Here is a 27,871-nt window from a genome sequence, read left to right as displayed (position 1 = left end):
TTTGCCTGTTCGCATGTTCTGGTGCGAACAGAACAGGGGGGTGTTCAGCTCATCCCTAATCACCAGGAATAATTTTTCACCAATGTATGGGAAATTTAATATTAGCATAGCAAAACATAGCATTCTGTGAACACAATACTAAGTGGTTTGTTTATCTCAATGAACATTTAATGGTTATACTGTAAATGTAATTACATTTTTGTAGGTCTTATAGACAGTTTTCTAATTGATATTGCACTCTACAGGGAAAACAAATCTTTGAATTGTTTTCTTCATGGCAATATGTACCTCCTGGTTACGCAGAGTATAGATGATTGGATTTAAAAGAGGAGTTACTACTGACGGGATGATGGAAACAATTTTATTGAGGTGCATGAGGCCACCGGTGCTAGGTCTGACGAACATAAAGATGATAGGCCCGTAAAAAAGCAATACAACAATAAGGTGCGAAGCAAAAGTAGAGAATGTTTTGCGCCTCCCTATAGCTGTTGGAAACATCAGAGTTGTCCTGATTATGCAAATATAGGAGATAACAATTAACAAAAAACAGCCTAATATTATGAACAAGCTAAGGCAAAAAAACAGCTTTTCAATGCTTGAAGTCTCAGAACAAGACAATTTGAGTATTGGCGCCAAGTCACAGTAGTAATGATCAATTTGGTTCTCCCTACAAAATGACAAGTTTGCAATCTGTACACATGGAGTAATCATTGAAACAAAGCCACAAACCCCAGACCCGAGTATGAGTATGGTGCAAACTTTAGGATTAATGATTGCCATATAGCGAAGAGGGTTACAGACGGCTACATAACGATCATAAGCCATCACAGTCAGGAGAAATATTTCAGTTGCTCCAAGAGAAAAATGAAAATAAAATTGTGTTATGCACCCAACTGGGGATATTGCTTCCTTTGTAGTTTTAAGAGACCACAAGAGTCTGGGGATAGTGACTGAAGGGTACCAAATCTCAATGAATGAAAGTCCACCGATGAAAAAGTACATAGGCTTATGAAGACGTCTTTCAGTTTTTACCATAATAATAATAAAGACATTAGCTGTCATTGTAACAACATATGCAATGCAAATTATTATGAAAAGACAAAACTGTGTTTTTTTCTGGATAGAGAATCCAATGAGCAGAAATTCTGGTATAACTGTCTTGTTCTTATGTTTTACTGTCAATGTGTTGACCTACAGATAAGGCAAAGGAGGAGAGAACATGACATAGTTTATTACTGTAAAGCAGCACTAAGGATGTGAGTGCATTCTACCCTAGCTAATTTGATATAGACTTTGGAGTCATCATGACCTCCCCTTACTGCAAAAGTCAAAGTTGTCATGCACAGAGATATTCCAACTTATTGAGAAAATTCTTTATGAACTAACTTGATTCTTTGTATTTCATTGTAGAAAAAATAAAGCTCGAATGGATATGCAATTGTTCCATTTGTTGAGTAGAGCTAGGTATGTCTGCAGACTACATCTGCCTTGGCCTTCCATGGCTGAACCACCAGGGCCACTATTAACTTACTCAGATGATATGAGTTGAACAAAACAGTATTGTGATCATCCATTTGCTCTCCACTTATTTACCTGGATCTGCATTGCTTTTAGAGAAATTGTGCCATTTGTTGCTGGCACTATAGTATTTACCACTTAACTGCTCCACTATGACTTAGATCTAGTGCCAAAACCCTAGTCAAATGGAACCCTAGTTGTGTGAGAGGGTATTTTACTGAAATGGGCAAATTTCTAAAAAATGAATTTAAAGGGTTGGAGTAAAATGACAGGAGCAAGTAATCAGCGGGCACTGTTAAAATCTACCATCTTGGAGGCAACTTGATTATATGTCAGGGAAGTTAGCAAGAATAAGCATAAAAAAAAACAATATGGTTCACTTAAGAGGTAAGTAGGATATTAAAGGAAACAAAATCAGCATATATTCACAACGCAGAAGTATTTCTTGGGGACCTTGGTGGTTCTCGCTGGTGGGTGTGTGACCCCAAGGGGCCGAGACGCAGACCATTTGGGACACTTCATATTTCCAGATGAGCTCTTTATGCTCTATGTTGTTTCTTTTTTGTCATTGTTATTTTCCATTGCATGTTGACCCTGCTGGGTTGGATGGGAGGGTTGGGACCTCTCTTATTGGGCCTTGGCTAAACCTTTCCCCCACGTAGGCTAGTGTACACTCCCAGGAATTTTGAGGGACATATGGCATTACAAGATTATTACTTGCATGATTTAGTTTCATCAGGGTATCTCACCCTGAACTTGATAGTTCCTTTACTTTCTGCACATCTGATTCTTCTCCTTTCTGTTCCCCTATTTCCCCTTTATTTACCTCCCCCCCTCCGACATTACAATGCCCCCCTCCTATAGGGCAGTTGCATAACTCTGGGAGGGCGTAGAGTGACGTCCTCCCAGAATCCCGCTCCTGCGCGCCCCCTGGGGAGCGCACTTGAGAACATCCGTGACCGCCGGGTCCCGGATCATGGTAAACGGCCGCTGATAGCGTCCGTTTACCACGTCATCGCTCCGTCAAGTGACGGAGTGATCACTTGTAAACAAACCAGCATCATCTCATGACGTCGGTTCCCCTCTCCCCTCTGTGTACCGATCGGTACAGTGTGAGAGGAGAGGGGGAGAAATCGGATGGCAGCAGCGCTGTGGGCTGGATCTGTAGTGCCCACAGCGCTGCTCTGTGACAATTGCAGTCACATCCAGCCATTCCACCAACTATGCTCAGCCATCCCTCCATGCTCAGCAATACCCTGCAATACTCTGCAATACTCTGCAATACCCCGCAATACTCTGCAATACCCTGCAATACTCTGCAATACCCCGCAATACTCTGCAATACTCTGCAATACTCTGCAAATCCTCTGCCATGCTCAGCCATACTTGGCTGTACTCGGCCTCTGTATGTGGCCAGGCTGTGGAAGTCTCACACGTGTGGTATCGCCGTACTCAGGAGAAGTAGGAGAATCTATTTTGGGGTGTCATTTTTGGTATGTACATGCTATGTGTTAGAAATATTATATAAATGGACAACTTTGTGTAAAAAAAAATGCGTTTTAACCACATCCCGCCCGCCATCATATGATGTCCTTGACTTTGTGTGGGGATATCTGAAGGATGCCTGCAGCTACAGGCATCTTTCAGATATCAGCTTTTTCAGCCAGCAATTCCCTACACCATAAGAATGATCATAGTGGCTGTTCCACTGCATGATTGTTCTTACAGGAGGCGAGAGGAGACTACCCCTCTCCCGCCGCCAGGATCGTTTTTTTATTTTTTATTTCAGGCTTCCCAGTCTAGAGGTGAGAAGTGGGGTCTTATTGACCCCATACCTCACTGTAAAGAGGACCTGTCATGCCATATTCCTATTACAAGGGATGTTTACATTCCTTGTAATAGGAATAAAAGTGATCCAAAAATTTTTTTTCTGGAAAAAAGTGTCAAACTAAAATAAATAAAGTAAAATGAACAATTAAAAAAAAAAATTTTAAAGCTCCCCTGTCCCCGTGTGCTCGCATGAAGAAGCGAACGCATATGTAAGTCCCACCCACATATGAAAACGGTGTTCAAACCACACATGGGAGGTATTGCTGTGAACATTAGAGCGAGAGAAATAATTTTGGCCCTAGACCTCATCTGTAACTCAAAGCATATAACCAGTAAAAAATGTTATAGTGTTGCCTATGGGGATTTTTAAGGAAGTTTGGCGCCATTCCACGAGCGTGTGAAATTTTGAAGGGTGACATGTTAGGTATATATTTACTCGGCGTAACTTCATCTTTCACATTATGCAATAACATTGGGCTAACTTTACTGTTTTCTTTTTTTAAAGCACAAAAATATTTTTTTTCCAAAAAAAACGGGTTCGAAAAATTTAATTCGATTAATTTAGAGTAATTTGTTCAGATCTTTTTTGCAAGATTTCCACACCCTGCGGAGAAGTTATTTCCCTGCTTAGCTTAGTATCATCCACAAATACAGAGATTGAAATGTTTACCCCATCCTCTAGGTCATTTATGAAGAAAATAAATAGGATTGGTCCCAGTACAGAACCCTGGGGGACCCACTACCCACCTCTGACCATTCCAAGTATGGGGAATTGTGTCAAATGCTTTTGTAAAATCCAGATACACCACATCTATGGGCCTTTCTTTATCTAGATGGCAATTCATCTCCTCATAGAAGGTTAATAGATTGGTTTGGCAAGAACAATTCTTTATGAATCCATGTTGATTACTGCTAATGATACCATTCTTGTTACTAAAATCTTGTATATAGTCCCTTATCATCCCCTCCAAGAGCTTGCATACTATTGTATGTTAGGCTAACTGGTGTAATTCCCAGGAAGTATTTTGGGGCCTTTTAAAATATTGGTGCTACATTGGCTTTTCTCCAATCAGCTGGTACCATTCCAGTCAGGAACTGTCAAAAAAAAAATTAGGAACATTGGTCTGGCAATTACTTGACTGAGTTCATTAAGTACCCTCAGATGCAAGCCATCTCGTCCCAATGATTTATTAATGTTACGTTTCCCAAGTCTAATTTTAATTCTGTCCTCTGTTAACCATGGAGGTGCTTCCTATGATGTGTCAAAAGGATAAACACTGCAGTTTTGGTTACTGAAGCCATGAAGGAAAAGAAGTGTTCTCTCATCTCTGGCTTTCTTTAAAGATTTTGTCTTAGGGAAGTGAAGCGTTTATATACTTGCTCCCTTTTGTTAGGCAAACATCGTCTTCGTGGCCTAAAGGAAAGAGGTGAAACTCAGCTATTAGACTCATCTTTCTCTATGCTCTTTTCTTTAACTTCCAGGAAGAGCCTATCCTCAATGGACATTGCTACCTGATTGTTCTCTTTTTCTCTATTGAACACTGTGCATCCTAAGTCGTCTTGGTCACCATCATAGGTATTGCTGTCACAGAGGGAACTTATGAAAGGAAGAGGTACAGGGTTGCTGTGTGGTAGCTCCTTTATGAGGATGTGATTTAGGCAGGGCTGGAAAAAAGAAGGACGACCATTCTCTAGTGTACTAGTAAGCAAGTTATTGTGTTTTCCTCCAAGGCAAACATCACCTATAATGACCCACCCAAGATCCAGTTTTTGGGCATATGGGGCATTGTGAGGGCCATTGATCTGCTTTCTTGCTTTGTGGGTTTGCAAGATGTCTCTCCCCAGGAGCAAAATTATCTGAGCCTGATCATCTAGTTCTGGTATGAGTGCTATGTGATTCAGCTGAGTCTGGTGAACTGTTGCATCTGATGTGGGGAACTCAGCTCTGTTGTCTGGGATCTGATTACACTCTATTATGGTCGGTAAGGGTAGATATGTCTTACCATCCATAGATTCTATTTGTAGGCCGTCAGCCCTTCTCCTGGCTGTCACCACTGTACCTGCACAGGTCATAAGGGAATAAGGACTGCTGGGGCCCATAATGTTTAGAATGTCAAAAAACACAGATCTAGCTAGTGACTTATTACTGCTTGACTGCTTTGTCTCTGCGTCCTTTTGGATAAACTCTTACTAGACAGAGGTGTCCATTTATGAAGTAGTGGAAAATATCCACTGCTCCATTCTTCGGCATTCACAGAGGAGATCTATCTCCTCTGGGTGCCAGTTTGTGAAGCGGTGTAGATCGCTTCTCCTTTTGTGAAGTGGAGCGATCTACAAACGTTTCAGACAGTGGAGAACGCCCTCTTATACTGGAATCTCGTGAGATTACAGTACCAGAAATTCACAGAAACACAGAGGTGTCCGTTAAGCTGTGATTAATTATCACTGCACAGTACACTGACAGGTGACCCACCTCATGTTAATAAAATAAAAAGTCCCCCCACATAATATATATATATATATATATATATATATATATATATATATATATATATACACACACACACACAGACATTAGATACATATATATTCACACACATTATATGATGACCACTGCCTTGCTAAAGAAGCTGAGGGTAAAGGTGATGGACTGGTCAAGCAGCAATGTCTCCAGACCTAAACCCTATTGAGCATCTGTGGGGCATCCTCAAACAGAAGGTGGAGGAGCGCAAGGCCTCTAACCTTCACCAGCTCGGTGATGTCGTCATGGAGGAGTGGAAGAGGACTCCAGTGGAAACCTGTAAAGCTCTGGTGAACTGCATGCCCAAGAGGGTTAAGGCAGTGCTGGAAAATAAAGGTGGCCACACAAAATATTGATACTTTGGGCCCAATTTGGACATTTTCACTTAGGGGTGTACTCACTTTTGTTGCCAGTGGTTTAGACATTAATTGCTGTGTGTTGAGTTATGTTAAGGGGACAGCAAATGTACACTGTTATACAAGCTGTACACTCACTACTTTACATTGTAGCAAAGTGTCATTTCTTCAGTGTTGTCACATGAAAAGATATAATAAAATATTTCTAAAAATGTGAGGGGTGTATTCACTTTTGTGAGATACTGTAGTTCTGTGTGTTACTGCACGTTTAACACAGTATATTGCAGTATATTATAGTGTATCCGTGGAGTGTGTCTGTGTAGTGAATACTCAAGTTAAAGTGCACCAAACACCACTTTGCATTGATTAAAGTACATCCATGTACACATTTACACATCTTTATTACATTTTGTTAATAAGAACCCCCCCCATCATGTCTGGGAGGACAGCAAGGAGAGGCAGACGTTCCCATGGCACTGTAAGGGGGCCAGCAGCGTATGTGTCCACAGGCAAAGGTGGACATGGTCAGTCCTCTGGCAAGACATAATTTCCTCTGGTTAGCGATGTTGCCCATGCTATCCAGTCACACCATGCAGAGGAGGTAGTGGACTGGCTTACTAAACCGTCCTCATCCTCCTCATCCTCCCTTACCCAAGCAGAGACTAGAGCACAGTCCCCTGTAGCTGGCCAGAGTGGCTTAACCTGCAACGTCCACAGCTATTCCTGCCATAGCCCCAGCATCAGGCATGGAGGAGTCAGCAGAGTTATTTGAACACAGCATCAGCCACTTGCTTCTTGACAATGCACAGCCATTGCTCGATTCAGATGTTGATTCTGAGGTTGAGGAAGGCAGGAACATGAGCCTACAGAAAGAGAAGGACACTGGTACACAAATTGACATTCATGTTCCTCCAGTCGCAGTGTATTACCAAATTGTCTCCAGTGGTAATGAGGATGGAGGAGATGATGATGAGGTCACTGACTCGACTTGGGTGCCAGATAGAGCAGAGGAAGAAAGTGAGGGGGAGGCACAACCCCAACGAGCCAGCCATCATGGAACAGTAGAGAGCATCCACCCATTTCCATCACATTGTGCAGGTGTTATCGCCCGGCCTACTTCCCACAGCTCAGCTGTCTGGGCCTTTTTTAGTATATGTGCAGCCAATTGCACTGCTGCTATTTGCAAACCTTGTCTCAAGCACATCAAGCTTGGCAAAAACACCAACCATTTGGGTACCACGTGCTGCACAAGGCATTTAACCTCCCACAACTCAGCCCATTGGCAAGAGAACCTAAAAGCCACACAAAAGGGACACAAATCTGCCCCTCTTCCTCACTCACCCCAGTCTGTCCCTGCCTTACCTCATGACCTCTCAACAGCCTCCACTGACAGGGATGATGGTATAGCGCAGGGTGTCCCAGGTCTTTGCAGCACATCTGCCAGCAGCACACCACCAGCTGTAGACTATAGCTTGCAAATTTCTCTGCCCCAGCTTCTGCAGCGGAAAAAAAAAATACAGTCCCTGCCACCCACATGCCCAGCATCTAAATGCAAGCTTGTCAAAGCTGCTGGCTCTACAACTTCTGCCTTTCCACCTGGTGGATTCTGCACCCTTCCGTGAATTTGCAGAATGTGCTGTACCACAATGGCAGATTCCCAGTCACTATTTCTTTTCATGTAAGGCATTCCAACTCTCTACCATCACGTGGAAGGCAATGTTGTGGCATTGTTGGGTAAGGCAGTCAGCCTCAAAGTCCACGTTACTGCTGGCACATGGTCCAGCAAGCATGGGCAGGGACAATATATTTCATTCACAACACACTGGGTAACTCTGCTTGCAGCTCGGAAGGATGCAGGACAGGGCTCAATGCTGCAGCTTGTTGTGCCCCCACGTCTCCATACAGCTGGTAAAGATGCCAGACTTGTCAGCTCTACCCCCTCCTCCTCCTCAATACCCTTCTCTGCTGAATTGTCCTATGAACCTCAAGTACCCCCTAAGCGTTCAAAGGGCTATTCAATGAGTCAGGCTAAAAGGTGCCCTGCAGTGCTTCAGCTGGTGTGTCTAGGGAACAGGAACCACACCAGTGCTGAGATTCATGCAGCTCTGCAGGGACAGGCCCAGAGGTGGTTCACGCCACACCAGCTGGAGCCAGGAATGGTGGTGTGTGATAATGGCACAAACCTCCTGTCTGCCCTTAGACAGGGAAAGGTGACACATGTGCCAGGCCTGGCACATGTCCTCAATTTGGTGGTGCAGCCTATCCTAATTAGGTACCCAGGGTTGGAAGATCTACTAAAGCAGGCCAGAAGAGTCTGTAGCCATTTTAGGCAATCATACACAGCCAGTGCTTGGTTGGCTGAAATTCAGTGGGAATTCCACCTGCTCAAAAACCGCCTGATTTGCGACATGCTTACCAGGTGGAACTCGACTTTGGCAATGCTGCAGTGGCTGCACATGCAGCAGACGACCGTCAATGAGTACCTGTGTGAGTATGGCACAACAACAGGCTCAAGCCAGCTTTTTTTTCCCCACGCCAATGGCTGCTCATAATGGATGCAGGAGAAGACATAGAGGAAGACATAGCTCAAACACTAAGAGACGGTTTAAACCCCAGAACCCTTGGGAGTAGTATGTGGCTGGGAGGAAGCAGTTCCAGATACCATAATCCTCAGTGACCCAGAGGAGTCTGCTTCTCATGAATCTGCAAATTTGCGGTGCATGGGCTCCCTTATGTTTCAAAGCCTGCGAAAGGACCCAAGAATACATGGCGTAAAGGAAAAGAGGAAAAGGATCACTATTCGTTGGCAACCCTCCTTGACCACCGTTATAAGGGGAAAGTCTCAAAACTCATCCCATCCTCACAGAGGGTGCAGAAGATTAAATCTCTTGAGGACACCTTAAAGAGGAGTTTATAAAATGCTTTTCCCGACTCTGGCAAGTTACAGTGTCGTGGAAAATGTAGTTTTGAGGCTTCTGCTGGTCAAGAGAGGAGTGGTGGAGAAGGTGGATGCCTAAGTGATGCATTTCTGAATTTTCACCGCCCAGGGCTGTCAGCTTCCACATCCCATCAGCAGCGTCTGTGTCACACGAGTATCTAGTGGCAAAAACAGAGATGGAGAGCTTTCCATTCGACGATCCACTGGCTTACTGGGTCATGAGAATAGACCAGTGGCCAGAACTTGCCCAGTATGCTATTGAGCTGCTGGGCTGCCCTGCATCCAGCATGCTTTCACAATGGGAATTCAGTGCTGCTGGAGGTTTTGTTATTGATCATAGAACGCATCTGTCCACAGACTCCATGGATCGTCTGACAGGTGCATATCATTGCAATTTTTGACAGCGAGGCCAACTCTTGCTTTCATCAAGAGTACCTCTATAGGGTTATTGTGTGAAGGTGCCACCTACACCTAAAGACCAATTTTTCCGCACAAGTTACTTCTAGCCAAAGTCTGTGGTAGAGACACCAGAATTGATCCAAAAAAATCTCTAATCATGTTCCCGGTGCACTACATTGTGGCCTTATCATACAGACTGGCTCCCCAAGCTGTTGCTTACAAAATAAAGAAAGCTTGCAGGGAAAATGTAATTTTTTGGGCTTTATAAATACAGTTATTGCTGCAGCAGCTTCTATACACAGTACAGATATACCACTGTACAGGTGGACTAAGGGGACCCCCCCCAGACACTATATTGAAAGGAATCTTTATGCTTTCACTTTAAGCATTAATAAATCACTGCTCATTTAAAAATGATGTTTTTTACCAACGTTTTTTTCATTGATACATGTCCCCCAGGGTATTACTCGGACCCCCATAACCATTGTATGCCCAATTACTTGCATATAAGCCTTTAAAATGGGCACTCTTAATTTTTCACGTTCGGGTCCCATAGACTCAAATGGGGTTTGTTATTCGGTTCCGAACTTTCGCGATGTTCGAAAGTTCTGGTGCAAACCGATCAGGGGGTCGTTCGGCTCATCCCTAATCACTAGAGGGGTTACCAGCAGGAGGAAGGAGGTCCTGATTTCCCTATATAGATCTTTAGTGAGACCTCATTTAGAAAACTGTGTCCAGTTCTGGAGACCTCACTTGTAAAAAGATATTGATACGATAGAACAAGTCCAGAGACGGGTAACAAAAATGGTGAAAGGTTTAGAGGAAAAAACATATTGAGAGCGACTTCAGGAACCTAATATGTACATTCTGAAGGAAAGAAGGGAAAGAGGAGACATGATTGAAACCTTTAAATACACCAATAACGTTCAGGAGGGCAGTTTTTTCAATATGAAACCAAAATCAAGAACATGGGACATGACCTCAAAATAACTGGAAGAAAGTTCAAAACTAATCTTAGAAAGTATTATTTTACTGTAAGTTCCAGCAGAGGTAGTGAGCCATTCAACAGTAATTGGCTTCCAACATGCTTGGGACAATAAAACATGTTTTAAAAATAACGGGTGGACTCGATGGACTACTCAGTCTTTTTTTCGCGCAAAAACTCATGCATGCTCAGATACAAGTATGAGACGGAAGCACTCGGTCTGGTAAAACTACCGTTCGAAATGGAGATGGCACATTCGTCACTCTGACATTTTTTAAATAGTTTAATGCAGAGCATTCTCTTCTTCTTTATAATGCTATAAGAAGGAAGTTGTTTTGCTGCTCATATTCAAAGAGAGTTCTCACAAACTTCTTTCTTTATTATTTCTCGTGATCTCATGAATAATCTTTTTTGTTTTTAAAGCCAGATCTCCATAATATTGTTTGGAATTATTTTTTATTGTCATATTATTTTTTTTTAATCAAGAACTCCTATTTTTTTGAATATTTTGAAAATATTTTCTAGTCATCTCCATAATATTTTTTTTTTGTGTGTGTCAAGTTTACACAACAACATTATTATTTTGTGTTTTTAAAACTCAAGGAGATGAGGCCCCTTGTTAATTTGGCATTGTCTTTTTGAAATGTACCTGCCTACTCACAAACTGTCCTATTTGAAGAAAAACACATAGGCAAGTATTTTCAGGAAAAAAAATCTCCATTTATTCTGGCTGATAACAAAATAAAGAGGAAGGCAACGCTGAAGAAACTGCTGGAATTTGCGAAGCCTTTCTACCCCAGGGCACACATCAACTATTTTGAAAATAAAATTTGTAGCTTGAGAAGTCCATATAATGGGGAGCACAATCTGGTCCTGGACTCCCAGAGATCATGAACAGCAGCAAGTGACATATATGTCCCCAGGCTGTGGTACTACAACAGCCTGCGTCTTCTGTCAGACCAGACTGAACCCAGGCCATTACTTTCTTGTCTTCCCTGCAGCCTTCCCTCCACGCTTCCCTTCCTTGGAGGCTGTGGCTCTGGAGGTGGACTTATGGCAGGAGGAGGAGAATGGGCGAGCACACATGAGTGCATGTTATCACTTATTTTGCCTCCCAACCCCTTACGAATGGCCTCAAAAATAAATTTCTCACACCTGAAGCGTTGGCCCTCCTCCATTTGCTGCAATTTAGCAGCTGCATAGCAGCCATAGGCCTCTATAGCGTCGGGGGGGGCTTTTCGGGGCCGCATTAGCGTCCTTAATGAGGCCCAGTGCTGCCTCCTCCACGTTACTCCCCTTCCTGGCCCTTTTTGTTGTAAGGCGGAGGGGAGGCACTTGGGATTGGGTGAGGCTACTGGGCATGGCCACCTCATGGCTGACACTTATCCCCGCCTCCTCCTGTCTGCCACTTTCCAGAGCCTCATCCTGTCTGCCACATTCCAGAGCCTCGTCATGGCTGAGGTCTTTCTGTGTATGAAAAAGGGACATAGTTTTAGTTTTATCAATCACACACAATTTTCAGCTCATGACTGTTGCAAATTGAATGTTAATAAATAGAAAAGACTATCATTCTGACCCCAGCATTTTTCATTCTTGTCACACTCATTTTTGGCCCCTACTGTCTATTGATATGTCAAACACTTTTTGTTAAATCATTAATTTGTTAGCAATAATAACATCTAGTTAACAACAATCATTTTTGGACAATAAATATTTTAAAAACTACTATACCTGGCTCCAGCTGGGCTCCTCAACTTCTTCCAGGATGGAAGAAGTTGAGGACCAGGTTGGTCCTCGGAAGCCTCAGCTGTGGTTGAGGGAAGGGTTGAGAGAAGGGTGGATGGAAGTGTAGAAAGTGATTCCCTGGCTTCCATCTGGTCTTCCAGAAACCACATCCTGTTGTACTACCACAGACTGGGTACATATACATCCTCTGCTGCAGCTCCTGATCTCATGGAAGCCTGGACCTTATATGTGCTTCTCAAGCTACCAATTTTCTTCTCCACAAACTCGATGTCTGCGTCGGGCACCTGCGTCTTCACAAATCAGCAGTTTCTCCAGCGATGCCTTCTAGCTGGTTTATTGCGATATAAGGGGTTTTTAACCTCCCACAAATTTCTCATATCCCTGTATATGTCTATGAACTGGCCCATGAATTCAGGGTCTTTGAATTGTTTCATATTTGCTGAAAGACAAAACGCAAGACCAAAACACTAATATCAGGCTAAACTCTCCTAATCTTATCCCAATATAGGCCTCAATCTAGAATGAGTATAGGCCACTGATGTCCCAAGTTAAAATATTACATTAGTTATAATGTTCGGTACTTCCTCCACTCCCAGATCGTACGTACGACACATGCGTGTTAGCTTTATATACACTGCGCATGCGTGAAACTCCACCCGTGACGCCCGCCCCTGACATTCTTTTTAGAATATTCCCCACCCCTTCTCTTTCGGCGCAGTGGGAGACGAAATGGTGGAGACACAGCAGGTGCATAATAGCAGTAACAAGGAGGAGGAAAGACCGGAGCAAGAAACGTTCCGATCCCAAAGGAGAAGATATAAGGGCTCCAATATGTCCTTTGGTGAGATGGTGGAGATGGTGGACATATTGAAGAGGGCCGACTATGATGGGAAGTATGGACCTTACCTAAACCCAAATGTGAGAAAGGCCAAGATCATGACTAAAGTTGTGAAGAGTCTGCGCCGAAATTTTGGGTTAGGACGATCCAAGGAGCAATTGGGGAAACGCTGGTCAGACCTCAAATTGAGGGAGCAGGATCAGTACAGAAGGATCAAGAAAGTGCTTCTAAAAAGTAAGTAGTTGTCGTGTGTTCCTATTATTATTATTACTTGCATGCTGCTCCATGTGCTTTTCTTTACTGTTGTACAGTTTAAAATGGCTACTTTCATGTTCGTGGGCACAGTAATCGGTCGTAAGAAACATTGTTCGTTTGCCAACTAAATACGATGTTTTGGGCAAATACAGGGTTAACTACATTTGGTCATGCTAATTTGTATTAAAAGAAGTTTAGGACATTGTTGTCTAGATGTGTTTGTAACTAGAATGAATTGCAAACTTGATTCAGTGTAATGTAAGGAGAGGACACTCAGCAGCTGTTTACACACCTGGACTCAGGGGCACTAGTGTGGGACACAAGAACAAACTTTTTAAGGTGTCCCACACAGGTATTATATTGGATACTTGCGTGTACATGTGTGAAACTTGTCCAAAAAAGGAAAGTATTCCAGCTTGGTTAAGGGATTTAATCATGTCTTCAACTTGGAACTCTGCCCAAACAGACAATTGTACCCCCACTTCCAAGCAAAGTTTCACATTTATATTTCTGGCCACAAGTATACCTTTTGTTTCATTGTCATAGGGGAGAAAAGACTCGGGACGTCGGAGGACAACAGGAAACCCCACCTCCGAAAGAAGGGGAACAGAGGACACCACAATCTGAGGATGTGGAGGAAGGAGAGGTGGAAGAAGTGATTGAAATTGTCACCACAACAGGTCAGTGTCTGACACCACAGATTCAGGTAATAGATGTATGCCTGCATATTTAGAACACATGGTGTGTATTTTTATTTTAGGTGATGTGCAGGTTGTGGAAGAACAATCTACTCATTTCAACAGCTTATCCAGGACATAATGTGGTATAGTCGGGATTTAGACCTTATCAATGAAAAAACCAAGGAGATTGAACAAAGACTGAAGAATATGATTGATGTACTAGGGAGAATCTAAATCCAAAAAAGATTACACCTTTTTTTTGTAAAATTTCTCTAAAATTTAAATACAGTTTAAAAGCTAAATTTGGAAGATGCACACAGTGTGTGAACATGTGCTATCTGCCATCAGGAGATTTCAATGTACACGTTTTGTGGAGGATCCCAACCCTAGTAGGTGAGAGGAAGTGGTTGCACCCCCAAAACACGTCCATTGATCCCCCAAGATGGGAGATAGCACATGTTGACGTTAGGTATGGGATCAGAAAGGAAATCCCCATTTTGACTCACAATTTGTGTGCATCTTCTAAATTTGGCTTTTACAGGGGTGACTTCATCCCATCTGATGAAGGCAAGATCAAGACATTTTTCACACTATAATGTCTGATATTGCCTTCATTTTTGCAATGTTGAACTTTGTAAGTTTCAGAGTTGTGTATGTTATGTTTGGAAACATGCCTGTTTCTGCAATTTTTCAAAAATTTCAAGGTAAAACCTAAAAAAAAAATGTGTTTTTCTTACCAAAAAATGTTTTAGAATGCACATGTGAATGTGCACGGAATAAAAGGCTTTCTACTCAACAATGTGTGGCTTCTTCTTTCAATGCTCAATAACACTTTTTGTATTAAGTTGGTGTTTACAGTGACAATGGGTGTTATTTAAATAATGTTAAAACCACTTGGCACTACAAGTGCACTAGGAGAACCTAGGAGACAGATAAAAAAAACACAAGCTGTAAATCCAAAATCAAGATTTTATCATATCATTTTTTTTTATTTTGAAAATATTAAAAAATTAGCTGGCATAGCAATGTCCCCCCTACCCGTAAAATATTCCACATGTTTGTCACGCACTTCACGGCTGCTTTGGGGGGGCAAGCCAGGACGGCCAGCTTCCAGGGCCGTCATTGGATTCTCCTGAAGTCCGGCCTCAGGCCCAACTGTGGCAACATAACCAGGTGCATTTCGCTTTAAAAAGTTGTGCAGTATGCAGCAGGATAAAACAATGTGATTACGTTTGTACTCCGCCATGTTAATTGCTGTTAGAAATAAGCGAAACCAGCTGGCCATTATCCCGAAGGTATTCTCCACGACTCTTCTGGCTCTGGCCAGCCGGTAATTAAAAACCCTCTTTTCTGGGGTGAGGGTCCTCTGGGGGAATGGCCTTATCATGTGATCACCCAGACCAAATGCTTCATTAGCGATAAAAACAAATGGGAGTCCTTCCACGTTCTCTTCAGCAGGTGGAAATCCCAAGCCACCACTCTGGAGAATAACGGATCGGCAGCCAACTGTATTGTTGTGCCACATCCAAAATTTAGACTAAACAACAGAAGGGGTCCCCTAGTGGTGGACTTTTTAGGTACATACAGAAAAAGCATAAAAAGTATATAAAATACAAATATAATTTATTAAGTAGAAACAGTAAAAACATAACAGTAGTATAACATCTATTGTTCGGAATGCGAATAAGACAGTTTTACGTTAATAATGTGTATTCAGTGTTTGAAACAGTACTCTTGCATCCAACGCGTTTCGGAGTAAATTAGCCTCCTTCCTCAGGGGTGGGTGTAAATTAGAAACAGTTCTATACTAGAAAAAATATATTAAGAAAACAAAAGTAAGCATTTGAATATGAATGTATGTGAAATATTTCATAGTGTACTCTTTATATCTTTTTCGCTTACGTTTACACTGCATTAGCTGACTTGGCATTCAATAAAGTTTTAATTAAAAACAGCGACAATGACACAGTCTGTCTACCAAATATGTTCTTGGTTCCGAGGGAGAAACATTAATCTAGGTATTTTGAGGAGGTTATGATAAATCCATTAGTGGTTGAAAATAGGATCTATTTCACATAAATATATGTGTAGTTTGCTCTTCTATTGCAAAAAAGAGTAAAGGGAGAGGAGGGGAAACCTCACCTTTGGTCTTCCAAAAAAGGCCCATAAAGGGCATATAAGAGGGAAAACTTGAGGCTCCACTGGGGCCGAGAGGCAAGTCCTGCAACAGAATATAATGATACAAATGCATAATAAAGGGTTTGATTCATTACTGAACATAGAAGAATTAAGATAATTTAATATTAAGAGAGCTATTTTTACAGGGTTTAAATCATACCTGGCGGTAATTCAATAAATGACGTTGCAAATGTGTGGTTGATGGCTAAAAGAGTAATAAATAAATAAATAATATATTTAGTTGGTTGAATAACTAAATCTAAGTATTCGTTTTTCAAAACAAAAAAGTTTGCATAATGAAGTTGTTATAATACTATGGCATTTAATGTGTGAAATATAAAAGAAGAGAGATAGTGGTATCAGGCATTTGCATGTAGTAAACTCAGCTTATATTGAGTTTATCTATCAAATTTATTGAAAGTAGCAAAGAAACCCCAGGTAGAGCCTTAGTAAAAAAGATTAGAGAAATATAGTGAGCATACTTAAGCTAGAGCGGTAGCTACCAAAGAGTACTAGTTTACTTACATAAACAAGGGTAGATCAGAACGTATGACTGTTCAAGCCGGTGTCATCCCGCAAAATGCAGTGGATATCCGGCAAGAGCATCTGGTGTGGTTAAAAAGCCTCACTCCCCCAATCAGCTGTTGATGTAAATTACAACAGCTGATAGTGTGGGAGGGAGAGGAGGCAGGTACGAGCCATATATGGCCCCCCGGGAGGAGCGAGCGGCACCCCGTCCACAGCGCACATGTGTGGGCATGTGCGTCAGAGTGTTGCTGCGCCCACTCCACCAGCCGACACAGTATGCTTCCCCGGCGGACTGCACTTGTCCGCCAGGGTCCCAAGATGGAGGTCAGTCATAGATGGATTTGACTGTAACCTCACATAGCGCCTCCGCAGGTTTCATGGCTCTGGCGGCTTTGTGTGCAGGGCGAACATCTAGTATAGAGTCTGTAAAGGTAACAGGGTAGTAATTAAAGAGACACCTCCTTTTGTGTGAATAATATAAATGAAAATAAAGAGATATATGTTTATCATTGATGTTGGTTACAATTTTTTTGGAAGCAAGAAAACACTGGTGGCAGACATTGTCTCACAGGTTTGCATGACATTCTGGGATAAGTTAACACAGATTCACATGACATTGTCAAGTCCCAACTCCCCTTTTGGTTTCTATTCATTATCGGGATGGAGGCAACTTTTGGTGCCTCACTTAAAGTCCCAACTCCCCCCTTTATTTACATATATACCGGGATGTAAGCAATTGTATATTTGGGATTGGCAGTGTTCCCCTGCCATCCCTGTGTGAGGTCTGCCCTCATTTATAGGGTATCTTCTGTTAAGGTTTACAAATTGATAATACGAATACTCATTTACACTGTTTTTCTATGTCTATGCCTTGAGTATTGCACATGGTATAATATATTTTTTACATGCAATATTCCCTGTACTGGTCAAATGTTCCCACATGGTTTAATTTTATTCAGTTATCCGACACATTCTTCACGCCTGGTTAGCATTATGCTTGTATGGATGGTTTGGCGCTTGGGTGCCGCTGTGGTCCTTCTTCAACGCGGGAGCTGCGATTCGCTCAGCGGCCCCTCCCCCTCCTTCCCCTGTCTGGGAGGATCGGGCGGCTGCCCCTTTGCGCATCCGCTCCACGTTTGTCACGCTGTGTGTGTGACGGCCGACGCGCGCTGCGCGTGACGTCAGTCAGGACGTCATTGCCCCGAAGCTCGGCCACAACATCCTGTGTCTCCACATGGGGGAGTTTCCGCGCCTGTTGCTGAGTGTTCACTCGGTTCAGGTGCGGTATTCTCCCCCTTATTGGTTCACCTGCGTGGCGTTGGCGGCATATATTCATCTCTCCATTGAAGAGAGCTGTTCACCTTGACCAGTCTCCCTCTGGGGTTATTGCACACCAGCTACAATGGTTTGCTGGTGTTGCTTTGATGCAGCGTTGGGGTAAGTTTTTCATTTGCTTTTGTTTTTGGTTTAGATTCCCTTGGTCCTTTCTTTTCTTCCTTTTTGTGGTGCAGCCCTTCACTTTAATATTTCGCCTGTTTTTCCACACTTGGCAACTTTTTTAGTCTTGCATACCTTTTTATACCTATGTAACTGTCCATCACTCACAGACATAGGCTTTTCAATAATCTTTGGCACCACCTAACCTTGTCACTCCCTATAGAACTACACTGGGTTCACTATTAAAAATATTATTATCATTCATAACATACTATTGTTATAACTATACATACATTTAATATTTTGTTCCCAGATACCCCTCCTTCACGGAATATACACTATTTTTTGTTATATGGAGATTCCAGCCATACCTCACACTCTCTTACACTGCCTGACGTTGCATCCTTGTATTATGCTGCCTCAGCTCCCGTGGTGGGGTTATGTACTCGGCCAACCCTGTGGGGGCTGCCCCGCATTGCATTTACTATCTGAGTGGGTGAGTGTGGTGTGTATAAGCTACTAAGCCTCCGGGCCTGAATGAAACAATTTGGTTTAAGCCGTTCCTTGACGGCTTTTCCTCAGGGGGTAGAGAACAATAATGACAAAATATGGCGCCCCCCCCTTCCCCCCTCTTCTCTTTCTTGCTCCGGTCTCTCTCTCTGAGACTTGGATGTAACTTGTTTACGGTTGGAACAAAAAAGTTAATGATGAATTCCCGACACATACGTTTGATTTTATCGATCCACCCCTAGTGGCATAGAAATGGGAAACATCCTATATCCAATTAGCAACATATACCTGGACATACATACAAATACACGTTATCTATACGTTTATAAATGAGTTTCCCTATGTTGGGCCCACCAGGCATATATCATTTTATGCGACTCGCATCTGCATTTACTTCTAGTCTGCTATCTCCAATATTCGTATTTGTAAACTATGTATGCTTTTGATTCAATGTTTGAAAATCCTTAGGAGTTCCCTTGCTAAATAGTTATTGCTATGAAATTATGTATGATATTGCTGTTTTTTCTGCTTATTATATCATATTGCCTCTGAATGCAATACATTCTTGTTAATTTTGCCAAAAAATACCTATCTTTTCCCATATATATTATGTAAGTCAGCCATCCTGTTTGAATTACATGATTTTTTTGTCTATGCTTCTTTTGTTTTATATACCTTACCCTACAATGTCATGTGAATCTGTGTTAACTTATCCCAGAATGTCATGCAAACCTGTGAGACAATGTCTGCCACCAGTATTTTCTTGCTTCCATAAAATTGTAACCAACATCAATGGTAAACATATATCTCTTTATTTTCATTTATATTATTCACACAAAAGGAGGTGTCTCTTTAATTACTACCCTGTTACCTTTACAGACTATACTTGATGCTCGCCCGGCACACAAAGCCACCCGGGCCATGAAACCCGCGGCGGCGCTATGTGAGGTTACAGTCAAATCCATCTATGACTGACCTCCATCTTGGGACCCCAGCGGACATGTGCAGTCCGCCGGGGAAGCATACTGTGTCAGCGGGTAGAGTGTGCGCGGCAACGCTCTGACGCACATGCTTGCACATGTGCACTGTGGACAGGGCGGTGCTCACTCCTCCCGGGGGGCCATATATGGCTCATACCTGCCTCCTCTCCCTCCCACACTATCAGCTGTTGTAATTTACATCAACAGCTGATTGGAGAGGTGAGGCTTTTTAACCGCACCAGACGCTCTTGCCGGATATCCACTGCATTTTGCGGGATGACACCGGCTTGAACAGTCATACGTTCTGATCTAACCTTGTTTATGTAAGTAACCTAGTACTCTTTGGAAGCTACTGCTCTAGCTTAAATATGCTCACTATATTTCTCTAATCTTTTTTACTAAGGCTCTACCTGGGGTTTCTTTGCTACTTTCAATAAATTTGATAGATAAACTCAATATAAGCTGAGTTTACTACATGCAAATGCCTGATACCACTATCTCTCTTCTCTTCTTTTATATTTCACACATTAAATGCCATAGTATTATAACAACTTCATTATGCAAACTTTTTTGTTTTGAAAAACGAATATTTAGATTTAGTCATTCAACCAACTAAATATATTATTTATTTATTTATTACTCTTTTAGCCATCAACCACACATCCGCAACGCCATTTATTGAATTACCGCCAGGTATGATTTAAAAATATTTTAAAATGATTTAAAAATTATCTTAATATTTCTATGTTCAGTAATGAATCAAACCCTTTATTATACATTTGTATCATTATATTCTGTTGCAGAACTTGCCTCTCGTCCCCAGTGGAGCCTCAAGTTTTCACTCTTATACTCCCTTTACGGGCCTTTTTTGGAAGGCCAAAGGAGAGGTTTCCCCTCCTCTCCCTTTACTCTTTTTTGCAATAGAAGAGCAAACTATACATATATTTATGTAAAATAGATCCTATTTTCAACCACTAATGGATTTATAATAACCTCCTCAAAATACCTAGATTAATGTTTCTCCCTCGGAACCAAGAACATATTTGGTAGACAGACCATGTCATTGTCGCTGTTTTTAATTAAAACTTTATGGAATGCCAAGTCAGCTAATGCAGTGTAAACGTAAGTGAAAAAGATATAAAGAGTACATGATGAAATATTTCACATACATTCATATTCAAATGCTTACTTTTGTTTTCTTAATATATTTTTTCTAGTATAGAACTGTTTCTAATTTACACCCACCCCTGAGGAAGGAGGCTAATTTACTCCGAAATGCGTCGGGTGCAAGAGTACTGTTTCAAACACTGTATACACATTATTATTGTAAAAATGTCTGATTCGCATTCCAAACAATAAATGTTATACTGCTGTTATGTTTTTACTGTTTCTACTTAATAAATTATATTTGTACTTTATATACGTTTTTATGCTTTTTCTGTATGTGCCTAAAAAGCCCACCACTAGGGGACCCCTTCTGTTGTTAAGCCACCACTCTGGAGACGTCCGTAGAACTCGGTCTGGGCAAAAACTCCACCATCCGACATCCAGCCATTCTTCCCCAGGTCCACATTGAGAAACTCATATGTCGCCAACACCACCGCCATTGACACGATACTATGAAACCCCTTACAGTTAAAATAGTATGACCCCGAATGGGGTGGTGGGACGATGTGGATGTGTTTCCCATCGATTGCCCCTCCACAGTTGGGAAAGTCCCAACGATGAGCAAAATGGGAGGCCACAGTCTGCCATTCCTGTGGCGTTGAAGGAAACTGTGGAGTCAAACAAAAAAAAAAAATTAGTAATCTTGCACATAAACATTGAAAGCAGATTAGACACAAACATTCTTGGCCAACATCAGTATAACATTTATTTTAAGGAGTATTTAAAGACAAAAATGGTCCACTTATCAGATTCCTCACCCCCTCTGATGGCCCATTGGGGGGGTTCTAAATGAGTTTGGGAGCCAATAAAAAGCCTTTGGCACTCTGCCTGAATTTAAGGACAACAATAACATTTGGACACATTCTAGGGGGTGTTTAGAGTAAAGTACTACAATGGAGCTGACAAAATACATTGTTAAGTGACTAGGCTAGGTGTATATGGGCCCAGGATAGCATGCTGGGGAGGTTAGTGAAGGAAAATATGCATGAAGGACAAAAAAGGAGCATTAAAAGATTACAGCATGCATGAGGATAAAGAGGACATTCACAGCATATTACAATCAGGGTAATTATGGAATGATGAAAGAAATAGCAAACAATAGATACATATAATGTGATGTTAAAGGAGAAAACTTACCCTAATATAGTCCTTCTGCAGGACTGAATGATGGCAGAACAGCTCTCTGGAATAATGATCCCCAGAGCCTGGGCGGAGATGCCTGCAGAGAACTTGAGGTCCTGTAGACTTCTCCCCGTTACCAAGTACCACAACGTGGTGACTAGCCTCTGCTCGGAAGTGATGGCTTACTGCATGCAGGTGTCCTACTTCGTAATATAAGGGGTGAGCAAAGCCAACAAACGGTGAAAAACGAGGTCTGTCATCTGGAAAAAATTCCTGAAATCATCAGGGTTGTTCTCCTGGATCTCCCACAGCAAAGGCATATGAGAGAATTGGTCACGCTGGAGTAACCAATTCTTGGTCCATGAACTCCTCCCCACCCTGTTCATGGACTGGGCTTGGGTCAAAGTAATAACCCCAACAACAAGCCCCTGCACAGCAGGAACTCTACGACGAGTATGTAACCACAACATGGCTTCAAAACGGTCGACTGGTCAGAACGAACTAAACAGAACACGCTGAATAACAGCAAGGCCTGTGAAGAGCAAGCTGAAAATCAGTAACGAGCGGACAAGAACGCACTTAAAAACAGATACGAACTGACTACATGCACTGAAAAACAGATACAAGCACAAACTGAACAGCAGTGAAACGATCTGAAAAAGCACAAGTCTGTAAAGCGGAAATCGTCTCTCACTACTAACACGAGCTTAGCAGAAGGAGCCCAAAGGGTGGAGCACTGGGTATTGAACTTCCTTTTTCTAGTCCTGTCGTACGCGTTGTACGTCATTGCGTTCTTGGCGGTCGGAATTTGTTGTGACCGTGTTGTGACAAGCTTGAGCGGAATCCCGTCGGAAGAACCATCATAGCTTTTTCTGACCAAATTTCCGATCGTGTGTACGCAGCATAATTCTAGCGGCTGTGTTTCAGTACCAAACATTAAACTAAAGTGGGTACATTTTCACCCAAAAGCTTCTTTAGCCTCTTATTTACCCCCTTCAAAAGTAATGGTGTTCTAGATTGTTTATGGTATGGCTTTATGCATACCATTAGAGATGGCCCAAACACCCCCCTGTTCAGTTTGCAGCAGAACTGAACAGGGGAAAAGTCCTAACCCGAACCGCAAACCCCATTGAAGTTTCTGGAAGCCGAACAGGAAAGTTAGGTCAGGAAAGGGGGGACTAGCGAGCAACTCCCCCCTCCTGAACCATACCAGGCCACATGCCTTTAATATAGGGGAGTTAGTGCTTTGGGGTAGGGGGGGCTCATGTTGATGGGGACAAGGGTCTCATTCCCACAACCCTAGCCGGTGGTTGTGGGGGTATGCTGGCAGGGAACTTATTGGAATCTGGAAGCCCCCTTCAAAAATCGAGCCCCTAGATCCTGCCCCCCCCCCCCCATGTGAGTGAGTATGGGGTACATACCCTACCCATTTACCAAAAAAGTGTCAAAAAGTACCATAATAAAAAAACAGTGTCTCCCGTGTAAATCCATCATCAATTTGGCCACAGCCACTCGGTTTATCCTCCAGACAAAGCAAAAAGTAAAAGATGTGTTTTTTTCAAAATGTCGCTCTTCTTTTGTTTATAGCGCAAAAAATAAAAACTGCAGATGCAATCAAATTCCAAGCAAAAGAAAGCTCTATTTGTGGGAAAAAAGGACGTAAATTTTGTTTGGGTACAGGGTCGCACAACTGCGCAGTTGCAAGTTAAAGAGACGCAGTGCCGTATGGCAAAAAATGGCCTGGTCATCGAGCAGCCAAATCTTCCGGGGCTGAAGTCTGACTCATTGGTTGGTAAGGACGCCGCGGCCAGCTTCCCTGAATGCACTGCACAGCCCGCAGTGCATTGCAGGGTGTACGGCGGGGTGAACACCCGCTGAACATCCTGCGAATTCTAGTGTTCCCCAAACAGGGCAAACAGCCAATGTCCAGCCTGAACTGATGGTCGGGCAGAACTGTTCACCCAACTCTACATACCATGCATAAATACTGTATATGGATTTAAAACTGTAGACACATGAACATGAGAGAAACATCCCAACACTGAATATAAAGCAATACATTTTATTAGGCGGTGATTTAAGAGCCAGAATATCATTAAAAAAATACTACTGCTCATGACTTATTCAGCCATTCTAGTGCAAAGGTCTGTGAGAAAAAAGAATTCCACCTCAACTGTGACAAATGAAAAATTCTGGCGAGACCCCACAAATATCTCTAGATAATGTGTCTACACAGGCACATTTCAAGGCTTCCTCTACATCTAAGCCTATTGCACAAGGCAGTTGGCTGGATAGAAAAGAAAGATGGTAATGAAAGACAATGGGCTAAGTATGGGAGGGGGTGGCATCACAAAATGGTTGATTGGGTAGGGGAGAGGGGTGGCAAAATAAATCAGATGGCTGGGTAGGGGAGAGAAATGGCAATACAAGACAGTTGAGTAGGTAGGGGAGGGGTGGCAATACGAGATAGTTGACTGGTCAGGGGAGGGATGGGGCCATACAAGACAGTTGGCTAGGTAGGGGAACCTGGTTGCTATACAAGATAGTTGGTTGGGTAGGAAGGGGGTTGGCAATACAAGAAAGATGGTTGGATAGGAAGGGGGGTTGGCAATACAAGAGAGTTGACAGCAAAAGACCCCATTGGCCTAGGAGGACAGGTAGTTTAATATAACACTACTGCTAAGCTTTAAAAAGAGAAGCAGAAAAAGATCTAAAAAATAATAGTCCTTCCAGCTTAAGCAGAGCTAAAACAAAAAAAATAAAATCTAAAAATAGTGTGTGAATCCAGGTGCAGAGTAATGCGGTAAATCAGTGTGACAGTTCATATCAAAAACATCAGCTGAGTAGACGTTTGACCATCACCACAACCATGTGATTCCGCTCCCTTTAGGAATTGCACTCCCCGAATTCCCAAAACACAATCGCCTTTGTATAATATGTTTAGCCTTTGTAATCAGTGCCAAAAGGACATCAGCATGGAAATCTAACATCGATCAAAAAGAGGGGTATCGAACGTACTGATCCTGTGGATCGCCCAGACCAAACAAGCCACAATCCTTTCACACGTAAGGAAGGAAAAGAACCCGCATAGTGTAAAACTGTATAATTTTATTTAACAGACAAACCCATCCCTTATGCTAATGCACTTACAAACAAATTATTTAAAAAAGAGTTCAGTAGATATTGCACTGTATAATTCAGTTCCAATATTTTCACAACCTCTTTTGGAAATATGATTGTCTGTGGTGGTTCCCGGGAAGAACTTGGAGCCAATGACAAATGCTCAAGCCATGTGGATACGTCTTTGTCAATAGGCGTGACCCACACGGCATGGACTTGCAAATTTATAAACTGTCAATCTGGTGCGTTAACCCTTTCTATATGTCAGTGCACGATCCTCAATGGTTCCCACCACAAAACGATCACACTCACACGGTGCACACCTATTCATAATATCTATCAAGACAGCATCATCGTAGACTATGGGGATGGTGGCCAAACAACCCTGCAGACAAAAGAGTCATTACTTGTTCGTAAAGAAACGGCTGTCACCACCTCTCACCACCTCTCACCAGAGTTACCAGAATGAATACATGCACATACATCAGAAGAGCTCCGCATCACAATACATAACTAATTAGTATGATGTATTTCATAAATCTTAAACAGCAATAACATTAGTAATCAAAACTTGGTATATAAGAGGGCAACTGCACATTACATAAATATCCATTAACGTAGATCTATTCCGCAATGTAGTTAATTAATTAATCGTTGACCTCCAATAATTTTATACGTTATTTATTCAGCAAACATCATTAATTCTAATGTGTCAGCTCCTCAAAAGAAATGAATATCTCATAAAACCCAAATTCTAAACAAATCCAAAAAAACAATAATTAAATGTATTACTGGTAATAAAACATATAAAATAATATTCTTTTAAAATTTATAACATAAATTATACATTTTACATTTAATCATTCCCCAAATAGATACACAATTTAATAAATATGAATAAAAAATGTATCATAAAAAATATGTACAAAAATTTATAAAAATAGGCAAGCCTAAAATTGATTCAAGAGCTGGATAATGGACTCATAGAATTAATAATTAATCATCTAAGGGAGCCCAAAAGGGAAGGAAGGCAGGGGGCGCGCACAACAAAGGGGAACCACTAAGCTGCACTGCCCTATGATCCTCATATATTCTTTTTTTACCCATACGGGCACTAGTCCACCACATTAAAAACAAGACCTGGAAAATCAATTGATGCATCCAAGATCAACCCACTTTCTCCCGCATAGCCAAACAAGTACATGTCACGAGAAACTGTATGGCTTATACATAAATGAACTTTATAACATGAACTCGATCAATAATCACTGATAAAACAGTTAAGATCGAGTTCAACGTTCAACCCTGCAGGTTGAAGAGTATTAGTGAGATATATCCATTTTGTCTCACATTTGGAGATCTCCCTTACCATATTTGAACCCCTCCATGTGGGGCTTAGTTTCTCTATACCCCAAAACAGCAGATCAGAAGGATCTCTACGTCTGAAATGAAGTGGCAGACTGTGATCCTTAAAGCCAATCAGAATTTTGTAAATATGTTCTGAGACTCATTTAGCCAGAGTTCTTTTTATGCGATCTATATACATGAGGCTGCACAGACACTGTAAAGCATAAACTACGTGTGTAGAGTTGCAAAATATAAATTTATTGATATCAAATTCCCTACCATTCGCCGTGGAAGTAAAGGACGCTAATCCTCTAATGTGGTTATTAGGCTGTTGGCATGCCTTACAGCTTCTACAGGCATAGAAGCCATTCCTATCCCAAAACATCCTTGGTTTTTGGGGTTGATCTAAGACCTTTTTGACGACTTTGTCCCAAAAAGAAGGTCTTCCTATAAATGAACATTAGTTCCTTAGGTAATACTTTCTTGAGGGTTTTGTCCATACTTAGAATCTCCCAATGTTTCTTAAAAATCTCCTCTACCTCCCTAAATTGAACATGAAAATTACTAATAAATACCCACTCATGTCTTTCATCCTTAATCCTCTTTTTATTCTCTAAACACAGGGTTTGTGAAACTTGTTCCACTTGTATAGTTGAATCTAAAATTTCTGCTTGATAACCTTCCTCCACAAATCTGTTTTTTAAGATTTCTGATTGGGCCCTATAGTCAGAATCAAAAGTACAGTTCCTTCTGACTCGCATGAACTGACCCTTTGGTATATTTCGTAACCAGGTTGGGTGATGACCACTGTATATTGACAAATAACTATTTTGGTCTGAAGATTTAAAGTATACTTCAGTAATTAGTTGTTTGGACCTTTTCGAAACAGTGACATCCAAATAATTAACCTGGTCTTTACTATACTGATAATCCAATTTAATGTTATTAGGGTTAGAGTTTACAAAAATCACGAAGTCCTTCAATGACTGTTCCGTGCCTGCCCAGACCAAGAACGGGTCATCAATATACCTTTTGAAGAACAACAGTTCAGTCCTTCTTTGGAAATAGATGAATTTATCCTCCCACTCACTCATGAAGAGGTTGGCTAGGCGCAAATTTTGTGCCCATCGCAACACCTCTCCTCTGAGCATAAAAGTGACCTCCATACCAGAAATAATTGTATGTAAGGCAGTACTCCAGTACTAGCCTTAAGAATTTCTTTTGGATGTAGGGTATATCATCCCTCTGGCTGAACGCCCAATTAAGGGCTAGCAATGCATCATCGTGCTGTATGATAGTATACAACGTTACTAAATAAGTCTCAACTCCTTCCGGGAGCTTAATTTTACTGAGACACAAAAGAAAATCCTTGGTGTCCTTAAGATAAGCTCTAGTATTAGTCACAATAGTCTGCAA

The 27,871-nt window shown here is 41.8% G+C and overlaps 1 protein-coding gene across 1 annotated transcript; it reads right to left on the bottom strand.

Moving 5' to 3' along the window:
* Positions 1-222: 222 nt before the first annotated feature.
* On the bottom strand, positions 223-27,549 carry LOC141108974 (olfactory receptor 6F1-like). The gene is made up of 2 exons (XM_073600930.1): positions 27,031-27,549; positions 223-1,191 (listed from the first exon to the last, which is right to left on the bottom strand). Exons 1-2 carry the CDS (start codon positions 27,547-27,549, stop codon positions 223-225), a joined length of 1,488 nt encoding a protein of 495 aa, XP_073457031.1.
* Positions 27,550-27,871: the final 322 nt, after the last annotated feature.

Source organism: Aquarana catesbeiana, linkage group LG09 (genome assembly GCF_042186555.1).
Source record: "Aquarana catesbeiana isolate 2022-GZ linkage group LG09, ASM4218655v1, whole genome shotgun sequence".
Taxonomy (NCBI): domain Eukaryota; kingdom Metazoa; phylum Chordata; class Amphibia; order Anura; family Ranidae; genus Aquarana; species Aquarana catesbeiana.
Note: the sequence above shows the minus strand (reverse complement) of the source record. Positions and strands in the feature narration are given on the sequence as shown.